The sequence below is a fragment of the Ceratina calcarata genome, unplaced genomic scaffold (assembly GCF_001652005.2).
Source record: "Ceratina calcarata isolate Rehan_Ccalc_2016 unplaced genomic scaffold, ASM165200v1 scaffold48.2, whole genome shotgun sequence".
NCBI classification, from domain to species: Eukaryota; Metazoa; Arthropoda; class Insecta; order Hymenoptera; family Apidae; genus Ceratina; species Ceratina calcarata.
This window is the reverse complement of record NW_017172225.1, coordinates 2,977,332-3,002,742: the sequence shown is the minus strand read 5'-3', so window position 1 is coordinate 3,002,742 and position 25,411 is coordinate 2,977,332. Positions and strand designations below refer to the sequence as shown.

At 43.1% G+C, this 25,411-nt stretch overlaps 2 protein-coding genes across 14 annotated transcripts in view; both read left to right on the top strand.

The window, feature by feature from the left end:
• Positions 1 to 7,431, top strand: part of LOC108627846 (uncharacterized) — a 16,813-nt gene extending 9,382 nt beyond the window's left edge. For 2 of the 4 annotated variants that reach the window (XM_026815958.1, XM_018029386.2), the window contains exons 4-16: positions 600 to 671; positions 1,619 to 1,842; positions 1,925 to 2,022; positions 2,110 to 2,421; positions 2,510 to 2,896; positions 2,967 to 3,205; positions 3,291 to 3,571; positions 3,661 to 3,817; positions 3,931 to 4,133; positions 4,256 to 4,404; positions 4,487 to 4,798; positions 4,935 to 5,347; positions 5,443 to 7,431. In XM_026815958.1, coding sequence (XP_026671759.1) covers positions 600 to 671; positions 1,619 to 1,842; positions 1,925 to 2,022; positions 2,110 to 2,421; positions 2,510 to 2,896; positions 2,967 to 3,205; positions 3,291 to 3,571; positions 3,661 to 3,817; positions 3,931 to 4,133; positions 4,256 to 4,404; positions 4,487 to 4,798; positions 4,935 to 5,347; positions 5,443 to 6,031 — 3,436 coding nt within the window. In that variant the 3' untranslated portion in view covers positions 6,032 to 7,431. The remainder of the gene's footprint in view (positions 1 to 599; positions 672 to 1,618; positions 1,843 to 1,924; positions 2,023 to 2,109; positions 2,422 to 2,509; positions 2,897 to 2,966; positions 3,206 to 3,290; positions 3,572 to 3,660; positions 3,818 to 3,930; positions 4,134 to 4,255; positions 4,405 to 4,486; positions 4,799 to 4,934; positions 5,348 to 5,442) is intronic. The other 2 variants (XM_026815959.1, XM_026815960.1) reach the window with 2 other exon arrangements.
• A 2,848-nt stretch (positions 7,432 to 10,279) lies between these two features.
• unk (RING finger protein unk) lies at positions 10,280 to 25,227 on the top strand. Of its 10 annotated transcripts, none has more exons than XM_026815971.1 (13): positions 10,281 to 10,629; positions 11,146 to 12,207; positions 12,573 to 12,782; positions 14,681 to 15,103; positions 15,217 to 15,419; positions 15,919 to 16,061; positions 16,161 to 16,337; positions 16,524 to 16,716; positions 16,813 to 17,078; positions 17,215 to 17,424; positions 17,624 to 17,779; positions 17,893 to 18,057; positions 18,417 to 25,227. In XM_026815971.1, exons 2-13 carry the CDS (start codon positions 11,993 to 11,995, stop codon positions 18,573 to 18,575), a joined length of 2,520 nt encoding a protein of 839 aa, XP_026671772.1. In that variant the 5' UTR covers positions 10,281 to 10,629; positions 11,146 to 11,992; the 3' UTR covers positions 18,576 to 25,227. The 10 variants fall into 10 exon arrangements, with proteins under 10 accessions (XP_017884829.1, XP_017884833.1, XP_017884832.1 ...); XM_026815969.1 differs by having other exon boundaries at positions 10,281 to 10,939; XM_018029340.2 differs by having other exon boundaries at positions 10,280 to 12,207; positions 15,934 to 16,061.
• Positions 25,228 to 25,411: the final 184 nt, after the last annotated feature.

The following is a 25,411-nucleotide window of genomic DNA, read 5'->3' as shown; positions in this document are numbered from 1 at the left end:
AATTTCTTCCAAATTTCGTTTTTGGCCAATAACTCCCAAACCGTTGGTCCTACGGGAAAATTGCAAACGACCTTTCTTGTAGAGGATGACGAGATCTACAATTTCCATATAAAAATTTTTCGCTAGCGTCAGTAGTTAACGAGTAATTTGCAAAAAACTGTTTTTTCGTTTTTCGTCAATAACTCGTTAAATATTAATGGTAGCGCAAAGTTTTTATATGGAAATTGTAGATCTCGTCATCCTCTACAAGAAAGGTCGTTTGCAATTTTCCCGTAGGACCAACGGTTTGGGAGTTATTGGCCAAAAACGAAATTTGGAAGAAATTGATGGGGTACCCCTTGGAAAAATCTCGGAAAAATCGAAAATTCTTTTTGTTGTTTATTATTAGCAATGTTCTTCCGACGTCTGATCTCTTTTTAAAAAATGCGTTTCTAAAGTGCATAAATTTTTGGGATTGACTGTATAGCCAATACATCCTTAAGAGCGGAGAACGTCGAGAATGAATTCGATTCATAGCGACTCGTTCCCGAGAGGATGTATAGAACCGTACGCGCACTTTCTCGCACTGTCACCAATATTTTCTAACGACTTTTGTAAAGCTTTCAGAAGGAGAAGTACGGAAAACCGAAGAAGCTGAATGCCACTCAATTGGAGAGCATTCGAAGATGCGGGTATGTCATACACACCAGCAGCGTCACACGATATTCAAAGTTGATTCCGAAACGTTTTTATTTGCGTCGTCATCTTTTTCGGTACGATCCAAGAATCGGAGAGAGCGTGGATACGTGTAGCTCTCGTTTTTCTATTTTTTTCCGAAAGGGAACGGAAGAAGCATGGTTTCTTACGTGCCGTGAGGGGGGAGGGGTGATCGTCAGTATCGCATGTTCTATTCATTTTCGATCGATTCAAGAATCATTGACGGAAAAACAAACGATCGTTCCATAGAAGAATTTTTATCAAATCCCCACGGCAGTTTCTAATGTTCGGTCCCCGGACGACGACGACGACGACGACGACGACGACGACGACGACGACGATGCGGCGGCACGAATTAAAAATTTTAGTTGGCTAGAGCACGGTAGCGTAGAGGCGTAGGTCGCATCATTTAATTTCCGTTACACGTTCCCAATACGCGTCAAATCGCTGTGCCGCAGTAGCTTTAGCTTCACCGATACGATGGGACTTTTATCAGGTGAACCGATAGACTCTGCGCGAATGAAAACTACAGAGAAACGCACGCTGCGACGATGTACAGAGATATACTTTGGGGTGGCTCTGTTTTTCCAGGACACCTTCGGTCTCCTGTGTCTAAACCCCGTGCATCTTATACGATACAGACGTAGACGTACACGTTGTTGTCTAAATGTTTTTTCGTTTTAGTAATAGTAATAGTAGTAGTAGTAGTAATAGTAGTAGTAGCAGTAGTAGTAGTGGTAGTAGTAGTAGTAGTAGTAGTAGTAGTAGTAGTAGTAGTAGTAGTAGTAGTAGTAGTAGTAGTAGTAGTAGTAGTAGTAGTAGTAATAGTAGTAGACGTAACGTTTTCCGTTTCTAAAGTGTTCAGTTCATCGTTCGATCCGCCGATGATCGATCGCGCTCACGAAACGAATTACCGTTTTAGGGAATTCGAGGTGGATTCGATCAATTTCACGGGACAGACGCATCGATGGCGATTGAGCGGACTTCTTCAACGAGGTCGAGACAGAAGACGAGATGCTCTGCTTCGGGATCTCGCTTTAGCGACGAGATTCCTCGTAGTTACCGCCAAGGCTAGATTAGTCTCTCATTGCTTCAGCATTTCACAGTCGTTGAAAGCGTTTCTGACCGGGCTGTTACGGCTTCTCGGTAAGAATACGTCCTCACACTTATCCTCGGTATCGAGCCACGTGGACTCGCCTATCGGTTACGTATCGGTCGGTTGTTGCAGATATTATAATTGGCGTGCCATCGCTGCAAGCACACAATTTGGATGCCAAGATAAGGGAGGAGCGATGTCGTTACTTGGTCGCTGAACTAGTGTGCAGGGTAACTCACGAGATATTCCTAGATTTAAGCCGATCCGCGTATAACACCGTACGTAAGAATGTCTGTTCTGTGATCGATGATTTATAGCCGGAGTACGAAGATTCCTTAGAGCTTCTGTGCGGCTTCGTCCGAAAACAGCTTCAACGAGCGACCATGGAAAAGTTCGAAGTGGAGAGAGAATTGTCGCAATTGTTACCTGTCCCCGTTCCTTTCGTATTCGGGACACCCGCCGGAGCAGTGGTCGATCTTAGATTATTTAGCAGAGACGTTATCAGAAAAGCTTTACCGATCCTAGTTTCTATTTTGGAGAGAGAGACACGAGGCTGGTTTCTTCATTTCAGAGAAAGACTGATATCCGAGTTGAGGGCACGGAAAAAGGCTGACGAGGAGATAGAGAGGGTACGAATCGTGGATCAGTACATCTCTCGAGTCGTCGAGACGTCGCGGTTCGCAAATTGGACGATGATCCTGTGTACGCTGGTTTCAGGAAGTGAACGAGGCTGTGATTCGAGAATACCTACAACGGGTGTTCTCGAACATTTTGTCGCATCCGGATATAATGGATCTCGGCAACGGAATCGCTCAACTGTTGGTACAACAAGCGCAATCGGTCGTGTTGATGCAACAAGCGTTCATAACGGTACAACGTAAACTGACGCAAACGAAGGAAGCATTGAGGCGTCGCATAGAGAACGAGCATCCGATCTTGTCGCGGATAGAACCGTGGATGCGTGATAGGATGAGAGAAGTCGAAGAGAAGTTCATCGAGGAATGCGAATGGAGCGCGCACGAAGAGGCTCTCGCTCTCTGTACTCATCAGAATTTGCAGCAGACTGTGTACTTTCTGAATCGCGATTTAACTTTTATGAAGGAGGTACGAGACGCGCGACACGAGTCGGAGACGCCGCGCGATTCATGTATCATCGACCCGTTTCGCCTTACAGAGGGAGCCGGTTCTGTTGAAAGAATTACGGAAGGTAAAAACGCCGACGAGGAGCTTCCAATGGCCGACCCAGATATGGCTTCCGAAAAACTGGATCGTCAGGCGCAATTTCCAAGGTCAATCGGAGATCATACCCACGGTGCTGAGCAACACCCCGACCTCCATTACCACACCACGCGCGGATCCGAGTCAGCCCGTGTTCTTGGTCGAGAGGGAAATTGTGCACACGACTACCACGAGGTACACGGACCTCTTCCAACACCGCGAACCGCGACGCGAACATTCGCGAAACCCCATTCATTCGATCGGACTGCTTCACCGACAGGTGGCCCATGTGGCGTTGGATAAATTATATGGCCAGAACGTGGTGTTGGACGTGGAACGCGATGTTTCTGCTTGGCGTGGCGGTACCCTGGTGTAGCCCGGTGTCCGTGCGAGCCCTGCTGCTCGTCCAGCCGTTTACTCCCGATCTAGAATTGAGTCAGCTGAACGGGACCCTGTTTCCTAGAAAGTCGTCGCAGATGCCTACCCTCTGTTCGCGACTGACGACTCTTTGGAGGCACATCAGCAAGAGCCGGACGCATTTCGAAACAGAGCCGGACACCGGTAAGTCGTTTCCTCCTCGTTTCGACCGATCGGGTCGCACTCTGTGCTCGCGTCTCTTTCCGTGTAATTGGCATTTTTCACCGTCATAGGATTCATCGGGAAAGGAATGACGAGACACTTGAACAGGTTGTGGAACTATGGCGTGAAAGGTCTCTTGGGAACGTTGATCATATTGTTCGTGTTCCCCGTCGTTTGCATAGTCACGAGTTTAGGATCGCTTCTCATCGCTCTCACCGCGGTTCTCTGGTGCGTCGACGACGACTACGACGACGTCTTACTACCTACATTTTCCCGTATTTCGATCTTATGCTGTTGCCGTTTACGTACAATACGTCGTTGATAATCAATAATTATTGTAGGATGCCCGTAGTCACTTTAGCGTTGCACGCGTTCATGGCGCTCGTAATGGATTTGGACAGTCCGGAACCAAGCAGGAATCGATACTTTGTAATCATGGAGGCATTAGTTTGGAACGTCGGTATACAGGGCTGCCTTCAACCGATCGCGGCGTTGTTCGTAGCTCTTGTTTTATGTCCCATCGTCTCTTTCGTGATACTTACAGGTACGTCGGATTTTAAGGACCTTTTACGATCGAAGTTCGAGATTACCGTCGATCGAATAATTTGACTTACGCGTTTGTTCGACGTTGTATACGTTGTACATGATGTATAATGTATCTGACAGTTGCTGTGATACGTTACTGGATTAGAGCAGTCTGGGACACGATCATGTTCCATTTAGTGATAAAGAACAGGGGTCGCATACCTGCCAGCGATAGTTTCGTGGTTAAAAGAATAGCCGGGCCAGGGTTAACTTCCAATTATTATTATCAAGTAAGCATAGTCGCATGAAGTGACGAACAGTATGGCCGAACGTTTTGCACGTTGCGCTGAAGAGAACTGTCTCTTCTCGTAGATCAGACCCGAACAAGCGTTAGCCGCGTTCGAAGCGAGACTGGAGCTAGACGAATTGCTAGCCTTCCAACAAGAGACCGAACGATTGATCACACAACCGCAAAGAGACTTTTCTCAGTTCGTGGAAGCCTGTTTCGGCCCGTTCGCTGTCAGCCTCGCCAAGACGAAGGATCCGTACAAATCGTTGGAGAAAGAAGCCAAAGATCTGATCGCCGTACTGCATGAGAAGCTAGACAGGCGTAGGAAAAATTTACAGACCGGCCTTGGAATAGTCGTGAAGAGTAAAATAAAACTCACCACGTTCGATCTGAAGGTAAAAAGAAAAGAAAAGAAACGATTCGACGTTCTCTATTTTATTTCACTCACTCCCTTTCTTTCTCTCTCTCTCTCTCTCTCTCCCTCTCTCCCTCTCTCCCTCTTGGACAAATGTTGGTACTTTTTCTGTCAAGGTCGTAATACAACAGGGAGCATTGATGCTCGAACGACTTTATCCTTCCCACGTGTTCGCGAGATTATCCGGGAGCGAGGACGATTTCTGGGAGAACAAAGGTTTAAGCGTCGGCGATTGGGCCGGCTTGGCTGGCCTGATGTACGCGGACATTTTTAGTTTGAATTTCCTTCAGCCCCTCGATGATATGGACACGAAGTTCAGGCTGGAACCACATCCGGGCGTTGATCTATCGCGTTACACGGATATGGTTCACAGTACTGAAATAGGCGGAATGAACGGACCGGATCTACTCGGCGCCGTTTATGCACCTCGCGGCAACATACAAGTTTACAGCCCCTATCTGGAGGTCTCAGCGTTCAATCCACGAGCTAGACCGACCAGCAGTAACGGTAGAAAGTCCGACAAGCGATGGTAACGTAATAATAAGTTTTGCGAGCGGTCGGTTCTTATTCTGCCCCCTCGCCACGGTTCATCCGCGAAAGACAAGAGTTCGTTTTATTTTCCAGCGAAACTAGTGGACCGTTCACTTCGACGAAGATCAGAAGACGCGCGGCGTCGTCGAACGGCACGGTGGGAGCAGAATCACGCTGGCAGCCATGGAAACGACAAATTCGTCCTTACAGCGCTGAAAAGTTGCTCATTCCGCTTCCTATCCCTCACCCGGCCCACATAGCCGTTATCGTTCACAATCGAGACTCGGAAAGTCCGATCCCGCTCGATTCGGAACTTTGTCAAAACATATTAAAGGCGATCGAGGAATCGCCCGGCGAGACGTCCAACGAATACGTCGGCCGTTACAGAGGCGCGGCCGATTCCAGTTTCGACTCGGTCGCGTCGCATTCCTCGGTCTCGGTCGAGACCGGCTTGGTGGACAAAGATAACGAGACGCGAGAGACGGTGGCGAACACCGAGAAAGAAACCGAAACTTATCATTGGACTTTGTCGAATTGGGGCGGCGGCGGCGGCGGCGGCGGTACGACTCGAAAAAGGAACAATTCCGGATCGATCAAAGTCGATCTTGCATCTCCGGAAGACGTTACTCTGGATACAGATACCACCAGAGTGATGTTCAGTACATACGGAACGACCGTTTGATCTTTCAACTGAATTTTACCATTACGCACCAAGGTAAATATAGTATGTACTACGTATATCGAGACACGTCGTGACAGGTGCGCGTAGAGACGATCAAGTGTAATTATAAATGTAGTATAAACCAGTTTAGATTTAGACACGATCTCTTTCGTTCCATCTTTCTTTCGTGGTCCATAATTATTTTGCACTGAACGTAAATTTCGAACTCTTAAACGTCGACGTTGTTTTCTCCTTTGTTCGAATTAGCATTATTTTACGAACGCTGTTTAATGAACATGCGTATCGTTACGCCGTATGTAGAATCGCGAGTACACGATCCCGATTACCTAAAATTACCCGTCATCTTCCGTACCTAATCGGACGCCTCACGATTTGATCGTCGATCGTCGAAGGTATTTATTTATTTTAAAGAGAAAAATTACAAAAAAAGAAGTAAGTCGTAGTCGACATAACCATAAGTACATATATATATATAGGATGCTCATCTGCGAAGTCTGGGATGTCATTAAACATGATTCATAATTTTTATGTATGCAGATTTTAAGCAGAGATTCTAGTAATTAGAGTATTTAGCGAATGGTCGCCGAGAATGGCCATTGAAAGAGAGCCTCTTTAAATCTACATATGTTAAAAATAAATTATACAACATTCTTATTCTCATTGACATATTGTATATAGATAGTTTAAGTGTATAAATAACACTTGTTAACGTAATGATAATCTCGAAGGAAAAAGTACATTCTCTCTCTCGTTGTTCACGCTAAGGGACGTTAAAGTCGATGCATAAAAAATGTTTTTCCCTCCTACGTCTCCACCCCATCCCCATTCCACCTCTCTTTCGATATACGATAAATGTAATTCGTACAGATTAAAGTCGATAGAGTCTTTGAATTCCAAACTGTTCATAAAATTCTGAAGCTGCCAGTGTAACGCCCAGTATGTAGTCTGACAGTATATATACGATCGTATACATTTAATGGAAACGTGTAAACTTGAGATCGCACAATATTAACAATAACAACGCTGCGATATACTGCGAACTAAATCACTTATATTTAGATGATAACGTCTCGGAGGTTTCGGTAGGATTCGAATGACGCGGAGCACAGACGTTTTCGAAATATTGTTTCTTTCTCTGTTCTCCTCATCGATGTTTACGCGTATTCAAATAATAATTATCGTCTGCGTCTAGAAGGAGAACGGATGATGAAGCATACCTGTTACATATAGGTACGTCTCATAAAATCTACGGACATCATCTGTTAAATTGAAATCGTATAGAATACGCACCTATACTAAAAATCTGTAAAATCGGACAAAGAGTATTTATATTAAATATTTAACTCTCTAGATGTCGTAATAAGAATAATTAAGGGAATAACGAACATACGATCTTTCGATCAGTCGTTTTTTTTGTTTGTTATCCAAAACAATGACTTGAAGAAGCGTAACGGCTGAGAGATTCGAGCGCTCTGTTTTTAACAACCCGTCAGGTATATATCTTTAAAATTGCCTCGGAATTTACTATTCTAACGTGCAACGTCCATCCAGAGGAGTATATCCGACGAAGACACTTATTATTAATTAATAATATCCATCCAGGGGAGTGCTCAAAATTTATAAGAAAGAAACTGATGACTAATAAGTATACCCGATGACAAACGAGGAGTAACGCAATATTGTAAGACAATGCATTTTAAAATAGAGAGGAAACGTGCGTGTCGCGATTTTAATAATTATGTTCTTCGGTGTTAGAATGGCCATTGAAAGAGAGCCTCTTTAAATCTACATATGTTAAAAATAAATTATACAACATTCTTATTCTCATTGACATATTGTATATAGATAGTTTAAGTGTATAAATAACACTTGTTAACGTAATGATAATCTCGAAGGAAAAAGTACATTCTCTCTCTCGTTGTTCACGCTAAGGGACGTTAAAGTCGATGCATAAAAAATGTTTTTCCCTCCTACGTCTCCACCCCATCCCCATTCCACCTCTCTTTCGATATACGATAAATGTAATTCGTACAGATTAAAGTCGATAGAGTCTTTGAATTCCAAACTGTTCATAAAATTCTGAAGCTGCCAGTGTAACGCCCAGTATGTAGTCTGACAGTATATATACGATCGTATACATTTAATGGAAACGTGTAAACTTGAGATCGCACAATATTAACAATAACAACGCTGCGATATACTGCGAACTAAATCACTTATATTTAGATGATAACGTCTCGGAGGTTTCGGTAGGATTCGAATGACGCGGAGCACAGACGTTTTCGAAATATTGTTTCTTTCTCTGTTCTCCTCATCGATGTTTACGCGTATTCAAATAATAATTATCGTCTGCGTCTAGAAGGAGAACGGATGATGAAGCATACCTGTTACATATAGGTACGTCTCATAAAATCTACGGACATCATCTGTTAAATTGAAATCGTATAGAATACGCACCTATACTAAAAATCTGTAAAATCGGACAAAGAGTATTTATATTAAATATTTAACTCTCTAGATGTCGTAATAAGAATAATTAAGGGAATAACGAACATACGATCTTTCGATCAGTCGTTTTTTTTGTTTGTTATCCAAAACAATGACTTGAAGAAGCGTAACGGCTGAGAGATTCGAGCGCTCTGTTTTTAACAACCCGTCAGGTATATATCTTTAAAATTGCCTCGGAATTTACTATTCTAACGTGCAACGTCCATCCAGAGGAGTATATCCGACGAAGACACTTATTATTAATTAATAATATCCATCCAGGGGAGTGCTCAAAATTTATAAGAAAGAAACTGATGACTAATAAGTATACCCGATGACAAACGAGGAGTAACGCAATATTGTAAGACAATGCATTTTAAAATAGAGAGGAAACGTGCGTGTCGCGATTTTAATAATTATGTTCTTCGGTGTTTCATCGACGACGAATCATTCTTGTATCGGAGATTGAATCGATTGAAGAAAAATATTCGAATTCATTACCGTGCAGAATCCGTTCTCGTACAACATACGTAGAACCGGAGTGCAAAATGAAAGGAAAATAAAACTGTGGATAGCATGCGTTACGATGTAGGTCTAACGAACGATTGTAGAGGAAACGCTGTATCGCGAATGGTAGCATTAATCAAACACGCGTACGTACAAACCAAATGTGTATTATTTTCGTATACTGTGGATGCATTATATTTTTATCTGTACAACGGATGGTTCTTCACGATTAATTTGCATCTGTATAGGTAATTGTATGTAATTATAATTACGTTACCGTACCACGAGACTCGGTTTAATTTAACGTGATATACGTACGTACGTACGTAGTAGTAGTGGTAGTAATAGTAGTGGTGGGTGGTAGTAGTAGTGATGGTAACAATAGTAAAACAGCAGGGGCAGGGAACTGGCAGACGATTGTATGTACAAAATTGCGCGCGAGAACTACTCCCGTAAAACGATAGCAATTCGCAATATTAGTAAAACTAACGAACATCGTAACGTGATTCTAAATATGAATTAAAAAAGTTGAAATTGCACGTAGGAGCAGGATTCTAAGTAGTTGGAGGAGGTGTCGGCCGATCGACGTCGCTGATTATCTCTGTTATTTCAACCGGTTCGATATGATTATGTTCATCTTTACCAATCCCCGTTACAACATAATTGTAAAACTGTACAAAAACTATGCGTGCGACACGTGTAATTGCATAATGTAACATATTAGTAACATTCCTGGACGATTTATTAAAAGATTTTACTTACGAGGACTTCGAACTTGAATTAAATATTTTAATCTTCGAATCGAGCTTCAAATTTGAAATCCCGACAGGCGCAATGACGGAAGCTTATTATTACTACCTTGCAGTTTATCTCTGAGTACGCACACAGAGTAGGTCGGAAATCGTTTTACGTCGTATAGCTGTGTACGCGTGTTGCGTCTACTTTTCTCCATCATTAATTTACAAATGTTCGAGTGTATCGTCAGTTGCGTGATAAATGCGTATTACGTACGAAACATTGGCCGCCGATATTTAGAGTCGTTACTCATATTTAAGATCGCCTCGTTTCCTCGAGTACACGAGACAGGGACTGGAAACATAGGATAGACAGGGATAGCAAATGCTTAAGACGATCTCCAGAATAAGCAACTATTACTCTGAACACCGGCCGTTGTGGACTAAGTTTGTTACGTTTTCTCGTTTCCATTGGTTCGATCGCTGCGCATGCTTTTAGCATCTATGTATTTCCTCGTATCGCGTATCATTCATACTTACGTGAAAATTGGAAAGTTTGTCTTCGTCAACGAACTGTTGGCCTAAATTAAAAGGGTCCCGCGAGAGGTTTCCGGAGAACGGAGATGGATCATCGTCGTTAAAAAATAAATTGAGCAGCGTCTCGGTGGATCGAGAGGGGGAAGTATGTACCAGTATGTACATACAGCGAGAAATTTGCTGATGCGCGACAAACAGCGACGAGACGAGACGATGTTAAACGTTGCGTATCCAGCGCATCGCGGTTTACAAATCACGACGAAACGTGGTCCGGCCAGGTTCAGACGACCGTCGTCTTGGAAAAACTCGCGTAGCTGACCGTACTCAACGCAGGTATCTAAATACGTATTGGAATCGTCATAGGCCGTAGGAGGAGCGATAAGAGATGATTCATACGCGCGTAACTATTCTCGATAACGACGAGGAAACGTGCGTCCTGTGATATACGTATACTACGTACGTGTACAAGTACGAGGCAAGATCGCGTTTTGCAAGGAAAGCCGAGGCCGGAGCCGAAGCCGAGTCGTGAAATGCGAGAGATCAGTGACTACGGAAGGGTTATACTTTAAATCAGCGTGATCTCTGAACGAAAGTGAGAGTGGACGACGAAGTTTCGTCGGTGATCGACGGGTATACTCGACGGGTGCGTTTCTAATACGATGCATAGTAAAACAACAAACGAGTCGAACAGTTTTCAACGGGAACGAGTCGTTATTCATGATTTTGCATTTCGCGACGATACGTTACGATCCGAGACGAGCAGTTAGCGATAAATCGCGATATCCGATGCTCGTGGTGCCGGATGGTGTACATTTTTCAACAAACTCGATGTTGTTTATGTTCGAATAGGAACGGTAAACTGGGTATACGGTGACACGGAGAAGAAGAAGAAGACTAACAGACTTGATGAATCGTGCTCGAGAATTTCTACGTCGTTCGCTTGGAAACGGGATAGAGTCAGGAGGAGAGAGCCGGCGTTACGGATACGAACCGGAAGAAAACAAAGAACGGATAAAAGTTCATCGATGAAGAATATGAAAAGTCGGAGGGAGTCGGTGCTGACGAAAGGCTGTGTTACACGGCGCCGTTGCAGAATCTGTGAGAACGTAGCATAGAATCGGAACTCGATCGAGGGGTCGTGCGTCGGGAATCGATCGTTGCAATTTTCGACGACCATCTCTTTTCCCCCCCACATGGAGAAGTCTTCGAGTTGCACGTACGCGGGATTCGATTCGTCGCGCGTTCATCGGTAAAAAGAAGTTTCTGATCGGCGGGGTCTGTAACAGACACTGGGTGCGTCGAGCAGTACTTTTTTTTTTAAGTTTCGTCACGGATACAGCCGGCATTCCGTGTGAGTGCGTGTTTACCGTGCTAGAGAACCAAAACATCGATGACCTTGAAAGAGAAACAGTCACGTGACCGGGAGAGAGACCAAGGATTGGACGATCGAGGCGCATATAACGCGTATTGCGCCGTGCGCGCCCTGTGTCCCGTATTCCGTGTCCGATAGACGAGTAGATAAAGGATAGAGAGAGACAGTGAGAGAGTGAGAGGTATCGTAACGGCGGGGTAAAGGTACTGAAGTAAAGGAAAGAGAGTAAAGAGGACGGACGGACTACTGGCGACGGCTACGAAGAGGCTACGGGAACAAGAGGACGAAGACGGCGGCGGTGGCGGCGGCGGCGGTGGACGATAGATGAAAAGACGGGAAAGAGCGTATGTGCCACCCGTGCCACCGGTTGTTCCGCGTTCGCCCGTACGATCTCCGTCTCTCTCTCTCTACGTGTGCACGCGCGCGCGCGCGCGTGTGTATGTGTGTGCGCGTACGTGTTTCTCGGTTGCGTTGTCCAAGATGAAGTCCGACTCTAAACCTTTGTTGACAGCTCAGGCGGAAAAGGCGAATCATTACACGTAAGTAAGCGCCCGCCGGGCCGGTCGCGTGCTACGTCAGAGAGGGAGCGAGAAAAATCAGTAGAATAAAAGAAGCGAGGATTCTAAGAATCGGCCAAAAAGATACAGAGTGCGTGATCGGAAAAAAAGTGGAGTGCTATAAAGAAAGAAACGTAACGATAAAGCGAACGCACAAATAAAGATACGTGCCCCGTGAATCGTTCGATGCGATAAATAAATTGATATACGTACTTCTAAAATATAAAAAAAGAAAAAGGGTGAACGAAAGAGAGGAGGGAGGGCCGCGAGCACAGTAGCGCGGCAGCGACGCGCGCGTCAAAAAAACGCCACGAAATAATGTGTAGCTCTGTGGATTCGCATTCCAGATACTTGAAGGAATTTCGCGTCGAACAATGTCCCCTCTTTATACAGCGCAAATGCACACAGCACCGACCCTTCACGTGCTTCAACTGGCACTTTATGAACCAACGGAGGCGAAGACCGGTGAGAAAGAGGGACCGCACCTTCAACTATAGCGCCGATAATTATTGCACCAAGTACGACGAGACCACCGGCATATGTCCAGATGGAGACGAGTAAGTTTCATTTGTCCATGTGTACGTTTCGTTTCTCTTTCTATCGATGGATAAAGTGTGTCTCTTCCGCGATGTCTCCCTTGCTCGCGTCGGATACATCGATTCGTCGTCGTCGTTTATCATCGGATTTCGGGGTCTTTTCCTGAAATTGTTTATTACGATTCGTGCGAAAACCGATTCAACGAAATATTGGTTGTTGCGCGACGACGACGACGATGCAACGACGCAACGCCTACGGTCCGTCTCGTACGCGCCTTCCGTCGAGGTCGAGAACTGCAAAATCAGTTTTCCAGCATGAATGAACCAGCGCGCTTAGCTGTTAGCTGTTGGTCGTTCAGACTCGTAAATCGATTCGCGTTCGACAGAAAACGAGTGTCCGTTCGCGTTTTTCTTTCTATCGTTCACACGCGCGTGCTGTAACGATGTAACGCGCGCATCTGCCCAGCACATACCTTACCTACCTACCTACCTACCTACACCTACCTACCTACCTACCTACCGACCTACCTACATACCTACCTACATACCTACATACGTACATGATACGTAACGTCTCGTCGATAGTGACCCACCATGTAACGTACGACAGGACCAATTCCAACGTAAATTTCGGGCACACACGCGCGTGAACGCATGCACAGATGATACGTACCCAGCGGTATATTCGCGACGAGAAATGATCGAGCACTAGTCGACGTCGACAATAGTAAGTGTCGAATTTGTCGAATTTTGCTGGCGGAAGAGCCGCATGATCGCTACGTGCGGAGGTTCATCGTGAGCATAATTGTTCCGTACGCGTAGGATGCTTTTCTTTTCAATTTTATATCGGAGTAGATAAACTTGTGTATGTACATCTATGTGTGTACAGTAGGTCTGATGTACGATCACAGAGGCGCGTAAACGTACGTAAAACGAAAGATGTGTGATTAACAGCGAACATTTCCTCTCGGAAAACTTTACGATAGTATACGTACGCGAACGTTCGAAGCGAGATAGTCTCTCGTTACCTTCTAAGACATTTCGTTCCGGGTCTTGCATAATTCTTCGTAATCTTACGATTACAGAGCAACACTGAAACTTGAACTAAAAATGGATTATAGAACGGGGCTATCAGGTCCGGGGCGCTGTCTCCTTTGAAAACTGAACGTTCTCTCGATACAAATAAAACCAACCACCATACGTTTCGAGCGAGTAGTTAGACCGTACTTTTTGGTGGCTGCGAAAATGATCATTACCAACAATAGTTTTTTCACTCTGACGAAACGTACTATATGGATGGAAAAGAGCACGATACTTGTTTTAATTGACAATTAATTTGTGCGGAGATAGCTTTATCGCATTATTCACTGCGATAAGTGAACGTACATCGTGAATGCTTGTTAGTTTTGATACCAGTTATCGTTTTCCTTCAGTGCTTTCTCGATTCCCCTGCTAGTTTTCGTAGCTAGTAGAGTAGCCAGTATAACCACGACGATTGTATTGGTCTATTTGCGGTAGCGCGACGTTACTACTCTAGCGTGCACATCATAATATTATGCAGGTGAAAATGTGTATGCGCGATCGGCTTTCCCTCCAAAATGTCTATCGCTCCGGGTTATCTGAAATAAACGAGCCTACTACTGATATCGATTTTCTGTTATGTACGCGACACGGTGGCAACTAAGAATTATATGCTTGGCATCACGCGGTTGATGCACCATAAGATACAACTGAACGAAAACGAAACTGGGATACGATACGATTAGAATCGAGACTGTCGAAGCTCGGTTTTCGCATTTCCCCGTTCGCAATTGCTCGCTGTCGATGTTTAACTTTCTCCTGATCGCGCCTCTATGCGCGCTGTGATGATCTACTTAAAATAATTCGTGCGAATGTTTGTCGGTTGATGATCGAAACAGATGCCCGTTCCTTCATCGGACTGCTGGCGACACGGAGAGACGTTACCACCTACGATATTACAAGACCTGTATGTGCGTCCACGACACGGACACGCGGGGTTTCTGTGTCAAGAATGGGCCTCACTGCGCCTTCGCTCACGGCAATCACGATCTTCGGCCGCCGGTTTACGACATCAAGGAGATCCAAGCGTTGGAGAATCCCGACTCCGATCCGAATTCATCCACCAACGGACCAAATATACTGGACAAAGAGCGGAACCTGATGAACGAGGATCCGAAATGGCAGGATACGAACTATGTACTCAGCAACTACAAGACCGAGCCTTGCAAACGTCCACCGAGACTCTGTCGTCAGGGCTACGCTTGTCCCCAGTATCATAATAGCAAAGATAAAAGACGCAGCCCGCGGAAATACAAGTACAGGTGAGATGATCGGGGGTTCTATTTCTCGCGTCTCGTCGAAGGAGTAACAACGTTTCGAGTTTCTCTCTCTCTCTCTATTTCAATCGTCAAAGGTGAAATACGACGCGTTTTAGATCGACGCCGTGCCCAAACGTGAAACACGGCGAGGAATGGGGCGAGCCAGGCAATTGCGAGCAAGGAGACTCCTGTACGTATTGCCATACTCGGACGGAACAGCAGTTCCATCCGGAGATCTACAAGTCCACCAAGTGCAACGACGTGCAGCAAGCTGGATATTGTCCGCGCGGAGTCTTCTGTGCTTTCGCACACGTTGACCGTGAGTGTATCCTCATAACTCGTACGTGAAACAGTTACTAATACCATAAAGTAAAATATCGAATCTAACGTTTCGGATTCGTTTGTTCTTTCGGCTTCGTTCGACGTGAACGAGAATGATCTGCGCTGCGCGCAATTTCATTCGCGCAGAATTCTAATTACTAATGAGCGGCGAGAAGAGCTTTTGTATCGCTTCGAAATTGGCAGGCCGAGAATCCTTCGAAATACGCACCGCAGCGTTTCACTGAGTGTTTATACATGCGGGTGTAGGAGGATGCGTACGTGAGACGAGAATTCTTGGCCTGGTGATTGACGAAGCTGGTTCGCCTTATTCCTCATTCCGCCCCGATTCTAGAGACGTCCTTCTGCGCTCTCCTTCTCTCTGCTCTTAAACGGTGTACTTACGCGTTTTCTAAATGAATTTAAGAAAACAAAGTATTTTTAAAATCGCTTCTCAAAATTGATATATTGGGACTTGGTATGGTGTGCTGATGGAGCAGTGTTGCCAACAGAAGAAATGAGCCTGGCGAGGGACATGGCGGTACCTATAGATTGTGGAACGAACCTGGCTGATATTCTGAACAATGCGCTTTCGCCCGATAAGCGCACTCACGAGAAAGAGAAGCCACTCAGCGACAGCAGCGTGAGTATAAACGGCGGTTCCCTCCGGTCGCCATGTTTCCGCTTTGGATCCTGCTCGGGATACCCAATGCTGAGAAAGGATAAGTTCTCGAAATTTCAGAATGGAAGCGGCGAGGTATCCGAATCGGCGAGTACCAGTAGCGTCGGCAGCAACAGTTCGCACAGTAAAGCTCCTGGTGCTCAACTTCACAACTCCAATTCCAATAGCAACGTGAACGCTTCTAATCAGTCGAAATTATCGAGCATACTCTATAATCCTAACTCTCTGTTACCAGTCGTAAGTTTTGGTTTATAACATATCTAGTTGTACGAGGTCGTATACTACGGACTGCCGCGCGCAAAAATCTCAAAAGTCTCGACTCGTGGTCTCGACGGTGGAGAGTCGTAAGATTTTTGGGCGACACTCTTTCCGTAGATACATGATAGAGATCAACCGACGAATAACTCTAACAATGTTAAACAGGGTGAAATTCGCAAACAAATGGTTGCTATCGACAGCGATCCATTATTAACGAAAGCAGAGAAGGCTCAGCAGAAACAAAGTTTATACATAGCTTATAGTCTGAACGGTACCTTGGGCAATCATTCGTTGGCAACTACCGTCTCGCCGCTGTCCAGCTCATTTTATCCGAACGATACCGTGGAATCTGTAGTAGGTAAGTAGCACCCTCGCCTCCCCACTGCTCGTACTCGAATAACGTCGAGCGGACGCGCGTCGTTCGGTCCAGTTGATCTTCGTATTCTTGTTTCAGGGAACGCGTTAGACGAGTTACATTTAGACGATCCTTTAAATTTAGTAGAATCAATTCATAGGGATACCAATTCACCGATTAGCAATTCAATATCGGCAGGCCTAGCGAGCTCCGGATTATTAGGAAGTTCGGCGCCGGTCAATATTCCGGGCATGACCGAACGTTCCGTTCTAACAAATTTCTCACCATCGACGTCCAGTCCGCTTCAGCATTTACCGAGTTTCCTTACCGGATCTAGATTTTCTCATCAGGATTCTATCGAATCGGTACGCGACATTCGGTTCTTTCTGCTGGCTCATCGTCGTGCCGCGGGCTATCTATCTATCTATCTATCTATCTAATATCTATAAACGAATGTTCCCTCAATTATTTTAATCTTTTATTTCGTTCGGTTGATTTCAGACAATGCCATTTATGAATCAAGTATCAGATCCATTTAGCAATCATATATCGCAACTTAGCAGTTCGGCTTCAAAGCTTAGCGGGTTCAATAGTAGCTTGTTCGATTTTACAAATCAAGGAATGTCTCCGTCACGTACTCAACCCCTCCCAGCATCTCCATTGGTCAATGCATTTTCCATTAGTCCGAGTAACACAGGATCTTTGTCTGAGGTTAGCACAATTCTGTTCTTTTATTTTATTTTATTTATTATTATTATTGTTGTTGTTGTTGTTGTTGTTGTTGTTCTTGTTCTTGTTGTTATTATTATCATTTTCTTTTGTTCGTTTTACGTCGGGTATGACTCCGATCGTGCAAGAATGCACGATTGTTTAAACCGAGCCGATTGATCTACATTGATCTGTTCGGTAGATACAGAGGCTCAGGGAGGAATTGACGTCGAGTCGTGCTCAATTAGCGACCTGGGACGAGCGTATCAATCAAGCTAGAGCCGCGTGCGCCGCGTGGCAATTGGAAAGCGAGGATGCTAAGAGGAAAGCGAGTATCGCCGAACAACAGAGGGACGAGGTAATCCTTTCGTTGCACCCCTTCGTTGCACTACCTTCTTTTCTTCCGATTCGTCGCGTTTGCAATGGATCGAATATATAGTGCGAAGTTCTGAATGGTCTGATTGTCGACAGGCCTTGTTGCAAGTAAAAGCGATGAGAGCGGAGACGGAAGCGTCTACCGGCAGCAGCCCGTACCTACATACGCTGAGAAGAACGAGCGAACTGAGATCGTTGTCGATAGCTGCATTAAAATCGATTCAATCGCAGCTACGCTCGGACCTCGAAGAAGTCGAAAAGGTAAAGCAAAGTTGTCACGCCGGCCTGAACAGTTGGTATGTCAAGCGATTCGCGAGTAATCATCGGTTTTAAGTATCTAGAGAAGAGGATGCGATACGACTGATCGTAGATTCTGTAACTGCTCTAGCTCACCTTCGCGTTTAAACCATTTTTCTCTGTCCCCCTCTCCTCCCCCCTCTCTTCCCCTCGCCTCCTCTTTGTTGTCTAGTGTTGTTATTAGTATTCCAAATATTTATCGCGATCGTCCAAGTCAGTCAGTACAGATGTACAGTAACATTGATGAAAGATAACGCTTCGCGTCTTCCCAAAGATACGATTAATGGAAACACTATAGGTAGCTCAGTCGTTGCCGGTTCCAGGTGCTGTACAGGGAAACGGCAACAAAGTGCATGGTTTGCGAGGAACAAAATCGCACTGTTACACTCTCACCCTGTAATCACTACGTGGTCTGCTCGACGTGCGCTCCAAATCAACGCGAGTGCCCGTACTGCCAGACTCCGGTTGTCTCCACGAGTTAGGTCTATATATTTTGTTAGTACGCTCTCGTTATTATAATTTATCCGCAATTTACTCGGTCGACATCGCACGAGAAAATGCACACAGAAAAAAAGAGCAAAAATATTGTAACCGGAGGTCGACGCACTGGAAGTTTCAGATGCGATGTGCTATGTAGAGTATATCGTGTGAACGATTGCAGAGTACGACCGTAATGGAGAAGAGAGGTGGCGGAAAGCAGATGCGTGAACACGGAGAAACAAATTTATTACGAGTATAATAGAGATTGACTATCACCAAAGTGAGTATATAGATGTGTTAAGGCTTCTTTTACGCATGTACGTATGTACGTACGTGGTCTCTGTTCGTCGTAACAATTTCTGTGTCGGCGGTCGTACTACCACCGAGGCAACAAACGATTTCATCGCATCCGTATCGTTCCATCGAGGACACGTGTTGTCATCCTTGGCCTTGGAACGGCAGAGAAAAGATATTGTATAATATAATATATAACGCGAGATGATACGATTCATTGGCAGGGTGCTGCTGGCCGAAATAGTTAGCATTTCGCGCGTGTGTACCAGTTTACGTGCACGTAGGTGCGCGGTATGCGAGTAAAGGGGGGGCAGGGGAGTTGGGGGGCGATACGTTGTAATAGTAAACGATGGACAAAGTTTTTGGGACCTCTAAAAGTATATATTTGTTTAAAATAAATGAAAAGATTAACGTGATTAAGCGCAACAAACAATGATACATTTTTCTCGGTCTGTAAGATGTAATTAACGGGATGATCATTTTCCTCGATCGTTGAGCTGTTAAACGTATGTCACGACATATGATATTTCTATTATATTTAAAACTCTATATTTAACTAGGATTTTTCAATTGACCCGTACTGATGATAATTATTATTAATAGAAGTATTAACAAATTTTATATCTTCGTTTGAGTGAAATGGTAGCATTGCCGGTACCTATTATTATTATTATATTGTATTATTATTATTATTATTATTATTATTATTATTATTATTATTATTATTATTATTATTATTATTATTATTATCGTGTAAGGATTATATACTACAAACACTCACACACATATATACACACAGATACACATTCATATAGCGAGACTTCTAGGTTTTTATACGAACTAATAAAAGTTGCTCATATTTATAACGAGTTAAACGAATTGAAATATTCGTTTAAAGATAAAAGGAGTACGAGTAAGAAAATAAATACATTTCATTATGTCACGTTAGTTACACGTACACATATTTCGTATTTTGTTCATATCTTTTTCATTTTCATGAGACATATTCGAATAACGATTCATACAAGAAATTTTTTTATACTTTTAATACATCGAAGATTATGATAGTGAACAATTGAAACAGTTTCTTTACACATACATACACACAGAGAGTCGGAGAGATATAAGTATGCTCTCTCTACTTTTGTCGTTTCTCTCTTGAGCGTAATCTTGTATATGTCCGATCGTGCTTTTTCTGTACACGTAAGCTAACGTTACATTCTAACAATTTAAGTATGCTTAATAAAATATATTTATGTATGTATATACACATATACATATATGTGAACAAATGAATATATATGAATGTACGTATGTACATGTATAGTTGCGTCATGACATTTGAAGTATTGAAATTTGAAAGAAGAAATCACTAAATTAAGTGGGGTGCGACGTTAGCATCGAAGAGCAGAGCGTAATTTTACGAAAGGAGAGTAACACGATTCTATTTAAATTCACATCGTTTCTTGCGCTGCGAGTTTTCAAAACTTTTCTTAGATGTACGTAAGAGAGTATACATACATATACGGTTATAAGTGTTTAGGATTTTTCAATTGAATCAAAAGTGAGCGGGGGAGGGTGGAGTAAATTGTATTTACGATGACCAGAGGTGAATATAAATTATGCGCGTTTGTGACATACGTGTTCCAGCTCGATGCGACAACGGTGTACGGTTAAACGGCAATGCCGATTAGCTTCTTTCGAATGGGAACGCATGCAGCTAGACGTTCTCTGCACCGGCTCTATGAAAGGTTTCACACTTTCGTTTGTCGGTTTATCGTGTCGGTAACTGGTAAATAAGAAAGATCCACTGTTGCGAAACAGTTCGCGTTCACAGTAGGGAGAGTCGAAGGGGTGAAAGTGTATTGCCTAAAATGAAGAGGTATAGGTGAATACTATGATTAGAATAGATAGGATAACATTATCAAATTCTTTCCTCATAGACGTAAAGTGTTGTTACAGTAACCAGTTTTTAAAGACTATTATTTAATATTTACGATCACGTGAATGAATTGACAATCACGTGTATGATTGAACAAAGAAATTGTTTTATATCCGTATAATACCCTGCACAAATTAATAATTACCGTCGAGGGAGTACTGAACAATATTTTTTGATGAAAACTACTGATCGAACTCTTTCGGATATACCGGACCTTGCCACCGGAGCAAAAGCGAGAACAGTGAAAAGAAAAGAAACGAAGAAGACCAACAGGAGATAATAATTATCGTAGACATGCCGAACGAGGATATAATACGAGATACAAAAAAATATAACTGAGAACGAGGAAAGAGGAGGAGGAGGAGAAAGAGGAGAAGAATTGAAAAGGGTATTATAGCTAGAATTTTACTTAATTATTTAATTATTTAAAGTACGCAACGGTAACAACGATCGTTGTCTCTCCTTTATTTCGACCACTTTTGTCCTAGTTTAGTAGACCAAGAGAAGCGAGGCCAAAACAAGAAGTAAATGTTTTTATTAGGTCCGTTTTTACTACAAATTATTAATATTAAAGTATAATAGATGTTACTAAAAAGAATATAAAGAAAAACACAATTTTGCGCATCGCGGTATAAACGATTCGAAGTTCGATCGACGTTTAGAAGATAGCGAATAACAAATAAACAGAGTGGGCAGGGAGTGAGTAGAAGCGAGAGGAAGGATGTTAGAAGGTGTACACGAAGAATGTTATGAGAGACCAGAGCCAATACATATAAGCGATGAGCGAACAGTTCGAGCTGTGATCGCTTATACCACGATACGCGTTTCAAAGTACTGTTTAGAATCTAATCGATTTAGCATAGTAACATTGCATTTTCGCAATTCTGATTTTTTAAATGCATTCTTTATAAGTACAAAAGAACGACACGGCGATACGAGAGAACGAAGGAAGGAGGAGCAATACGAAGATATATTCTTACCCGAGTTGCTCCTTGAATCGTCGCCGACTTCGTGACACGTGCATGAAAGAAATGACATATTTTGCATCGCCTTCCGACCGAAATAGTAAGGGATTAACTAATTACTGGTGTTAATTAATCGATAAAATGTACTCATAAAGAATGCTGCCTGTCTCACGGACTTACCGCGATCGTAATATCCTCTCGACGACGAATCCACGCTCTCGATCCAAAGTCGATCGAACGACAAAAAAATAATCTAAATCGAAGGAGCGTTCGCTCGTCCTTCTTGTTCACGTTCACTGTTCGATCAGAGTACATGACGATGCGCGGCGAGTCGTGTGAAAATCTAGGAAAGATATTCCTGAACAATGTAACATTGAATATTATAAATGATTAGAATATATACTATTTTACGTATAAATAACACAATTGAAGTATGAATAATTATCTAAGTAAACATAAATTATTGTGAGAGCAACAAATTTAGCTGAAAAATAGGATAATAGGAGAGTAACAAAATAAATTAATTAGTTAATATACTGTGTACGAAAGGCGAAAGGCATATACGGTTGAATATTTATACATAACATGTACAGCGCTGTCCCGATTGTTGGTCCGTGGCTGATCTTCATCCTTTCGATTGTACCACTTCAGACACTCCGTTCGACGGCTTGCGGCGACTTGTTTCAATCTCTCTCTCTCTCTCTCTCTCTCTCTCTCTCTCTCTCTCTCTTTCACTCTTCTGTTCTGTGAGAAATTTTATCTGAAAATGTCGAACGAACTCGATTCATTTTCACGCGACGCTGCTGCACAAAGAAGATCAACAATCGGGCAGGACAAATTGAACAATATATTTTTGACAAGCTACGATAATGCAAGAAAGATGCAAAAACGTTACATGCTCTGTTTTGTGCGGACGATTCTTCTCTCCCTGCCCCCGTCGACGATCGGAAACGAAAAGGGAACGGGAACTGGAAATAGTTGGGCCCCTACGCAAAAAATCATGATTTCGATCGATCGCTAGTTTGCTCGTTCTTACTTGCGGGGAGGAATCTGTTCTCGGCGAGGGAGAAGAGACGGGGAGAGAAAAATGATTCGCGCATCGCAGATGGCGAATCATACACATAATCATTAGATTATCGTACAACAATAAATTGCGTAAAATAGTAATATGTAATGTCTAAAGGAAGAAAACAAATTTGCTGAATTTATATTACGATTTATAACTGAAGATACGTGCTATAAAAACTTGTATCATCTTTAATCACTCGTAGTTTTGATATATCTAGTTGATGCATTTGTTATTTAGATGGTAGCCGATACGAATTCTGACGATTAAAAAAAAGAAACAAAAGCCGAGTTACTCCGACGATAGGAACTAAATGATTTTTATTAGTCGTAGAATGTATTCTCGTTCGCATCGAGTCTGTTGTCCCATTGATCGCAGTTTTGCCTACTATATTTCTTTCGTCTATTTTCCGAAACTGTCTACATGTACGACGTCTCGCGCGTCGGTCCGGTCCTTCATTTCCGACGTCCAGCAAACGTCGTGGACACATCGTTGATTAAAAGGAAAAGAGAAATACGTATCTCGTGTTATCGATCGTTACGTAAACGTGTTCGTGTTTGCATTATGATTGACGGAGATCAGTAGGTGCTGCGTGGGAGCGCAACACGACGATGTACTAGTATCGCAAAACTGCTTAGATCGTAAATTCGCGGGCGCGTACGTGTATATTTTTAATTGTCCTTTTGCAGCTGACGAGATATTTCTGTCTGTTTGTCACTGATCAGACTGAACTCTTAACGCACGTGAACAAAATGAAAACGTAACGAGAGGAAGAAGCAGAAGAAGGAGTAGGAGAAGAGAAGAAGCGGGAGAAGAAGAAAAATGAAAAGAATAAGATTTAACTTGTATGCCAATGATCATTACCGATGTCTAAGCATTTTTGTATTTAATACGAGGTAGCAAATGGCTGTACAACTGTGATTGTGTAATAACAATTTCTCTACTTAGATCTTATCGTTCGGTATGTCGGTATTTAACAGAGATATAAATATTTTACATATAGACGATGATGAAAAAGGCTGTAACATTTTTGATTGTGCGATCGATACGTTGAAAGAAAATATGTTCGTGCGCCTCCTTTTACGATTGAATTACTACCACGCGCGGCGAGAGTACGGATGCGAGAAACGAAAGTTGCACGCAGCAAGCCCATAAAACTTTTGAATGTCTGTCGCGCGCATCAGGCTCTAACTAGAAGGTGTGACGGTCGCCTATCTCATTATTTTGACACGCGCGTTCTTCTTAAACTTATCTCGTTTGAATTGTTACCGCCGTACGACGATTAGCGTTGCGTGAACTGACTCGGGCGAAGAGCATTGGTACCGCGGCGCAGACGAACGATGTTCAACTGTTTAAAAACGAGATTATCTTTTGAAAACGTGTCTGTCACTAGGCATCCTCGTAGTTTCGATGCCTGTGTCAAAATAATGTTAATCAAAATCGTAAGAGATTTCACAAGTTCTAAGGCGAATCCGTGTATTGCCGAGCACAGATTGTAACGCAATTTCAATGAGTGACAACGGGAAGAAATGGAAGAAACGAGGCGCAGGGTCGATATGCACGACGACACGGTCCGTGAATATCGCCGTTTCCCGATAGATTCGCGAAGGTAGTGAACGCTTAGGTCACGCGAGAAACAAAGTGTGATCTATTGTTACAACCGCTACAAATGTTTTCATATGTTTGCAACGCGTCACGTCTTCCGGCATGTACAATAACGTTGTTCGGTAAATAATAGCGCGGGTAGTAAAACGATTTGAAGAAGGTGTAGCAAGCGTGAAACAAGAATTATATTTGCCGACTGAGCTCGTCAGAACGTGCATAGCAGGGGGTACCCTTTGCAGTGAAAACAGATTCGAAGAAATAATGAAACATTGTAATATACAATAGACAGTACAGGCTTACCAGAGTGAAGGTTGACGATCGTTCTGGTCGCGGTTGCATTTTCTACGAAGCAAATCGATTTTTCCAAGTTTTCTCTTACACAGACCGTAGAATGTAACAAGTAATTTTCACATTCCAGTGAGTAAGAACGGTTCTTCACGAAGTACGACAAAAGTAATATGGGCTTGCATTTTTTTTTAATGTTCGCGTCCTGCCAAACCAACGCAATTATAAAAGAAAAAAGAATAAAAAAAGTAGAAAAAAGAGAAACACGACGTCTGCACTACGACGATCGAACGTGTGTGTATATACACGTGTAATATTTCATATCTGGTCGCATACCGATGAGAAAGACTACTGTAAAACGTCGTAGAAGGAAAATGCAATTAATTTTCATTGTCATTAACGTTTGTAGGCGAATTCTAATGAATGTCAGTACAAATTGAATAATAAAGGAGAAAAGCGTTGCACGTGTGCAAAATGACAGGGAAAAAAAAAGAAAAAAGAAAATGAAAAAAAGAGAAGAGGAATGAAGTTGATATCGATGACTCGTATTTTTGGCAATACAATTTTAAATAACATACTTAGCGTAGCCATAGTTAGAGCGTTAGTAAAACAAATTTTGTTCTAATATTTTTCTCGATGACTGAAAGTTTATACATGATATATATTATGCATATATGTATA

What these genes read in the sequence shown, in the direction of transcription:
- unk (XM_026815971.1), top strand. Translation starts at nt 11,993, where the DNA reads ATGAAAAGACGGGAAAGAGCGTATGTGCCACCCGTGCCACCGGTTGTT. An exon ending in GAAAAGGCGAATCATTACAC is followed by an intron (nt 12,208 to 12,572) that starts GTAAGTAAGCGC and finishes TTCGCATTCCAG; the next exon opens with ATACTTGAAGGAATTTCGCG. An exon ending in CCGCGGAAATACAAGTACAG is followed by an intron (nt 15,104 to 15,216) that starts GTGAGATGATCG and finishes GACGCGTTTTAG; the next exon opens with ATCGACGCCGTGCCCAAACG.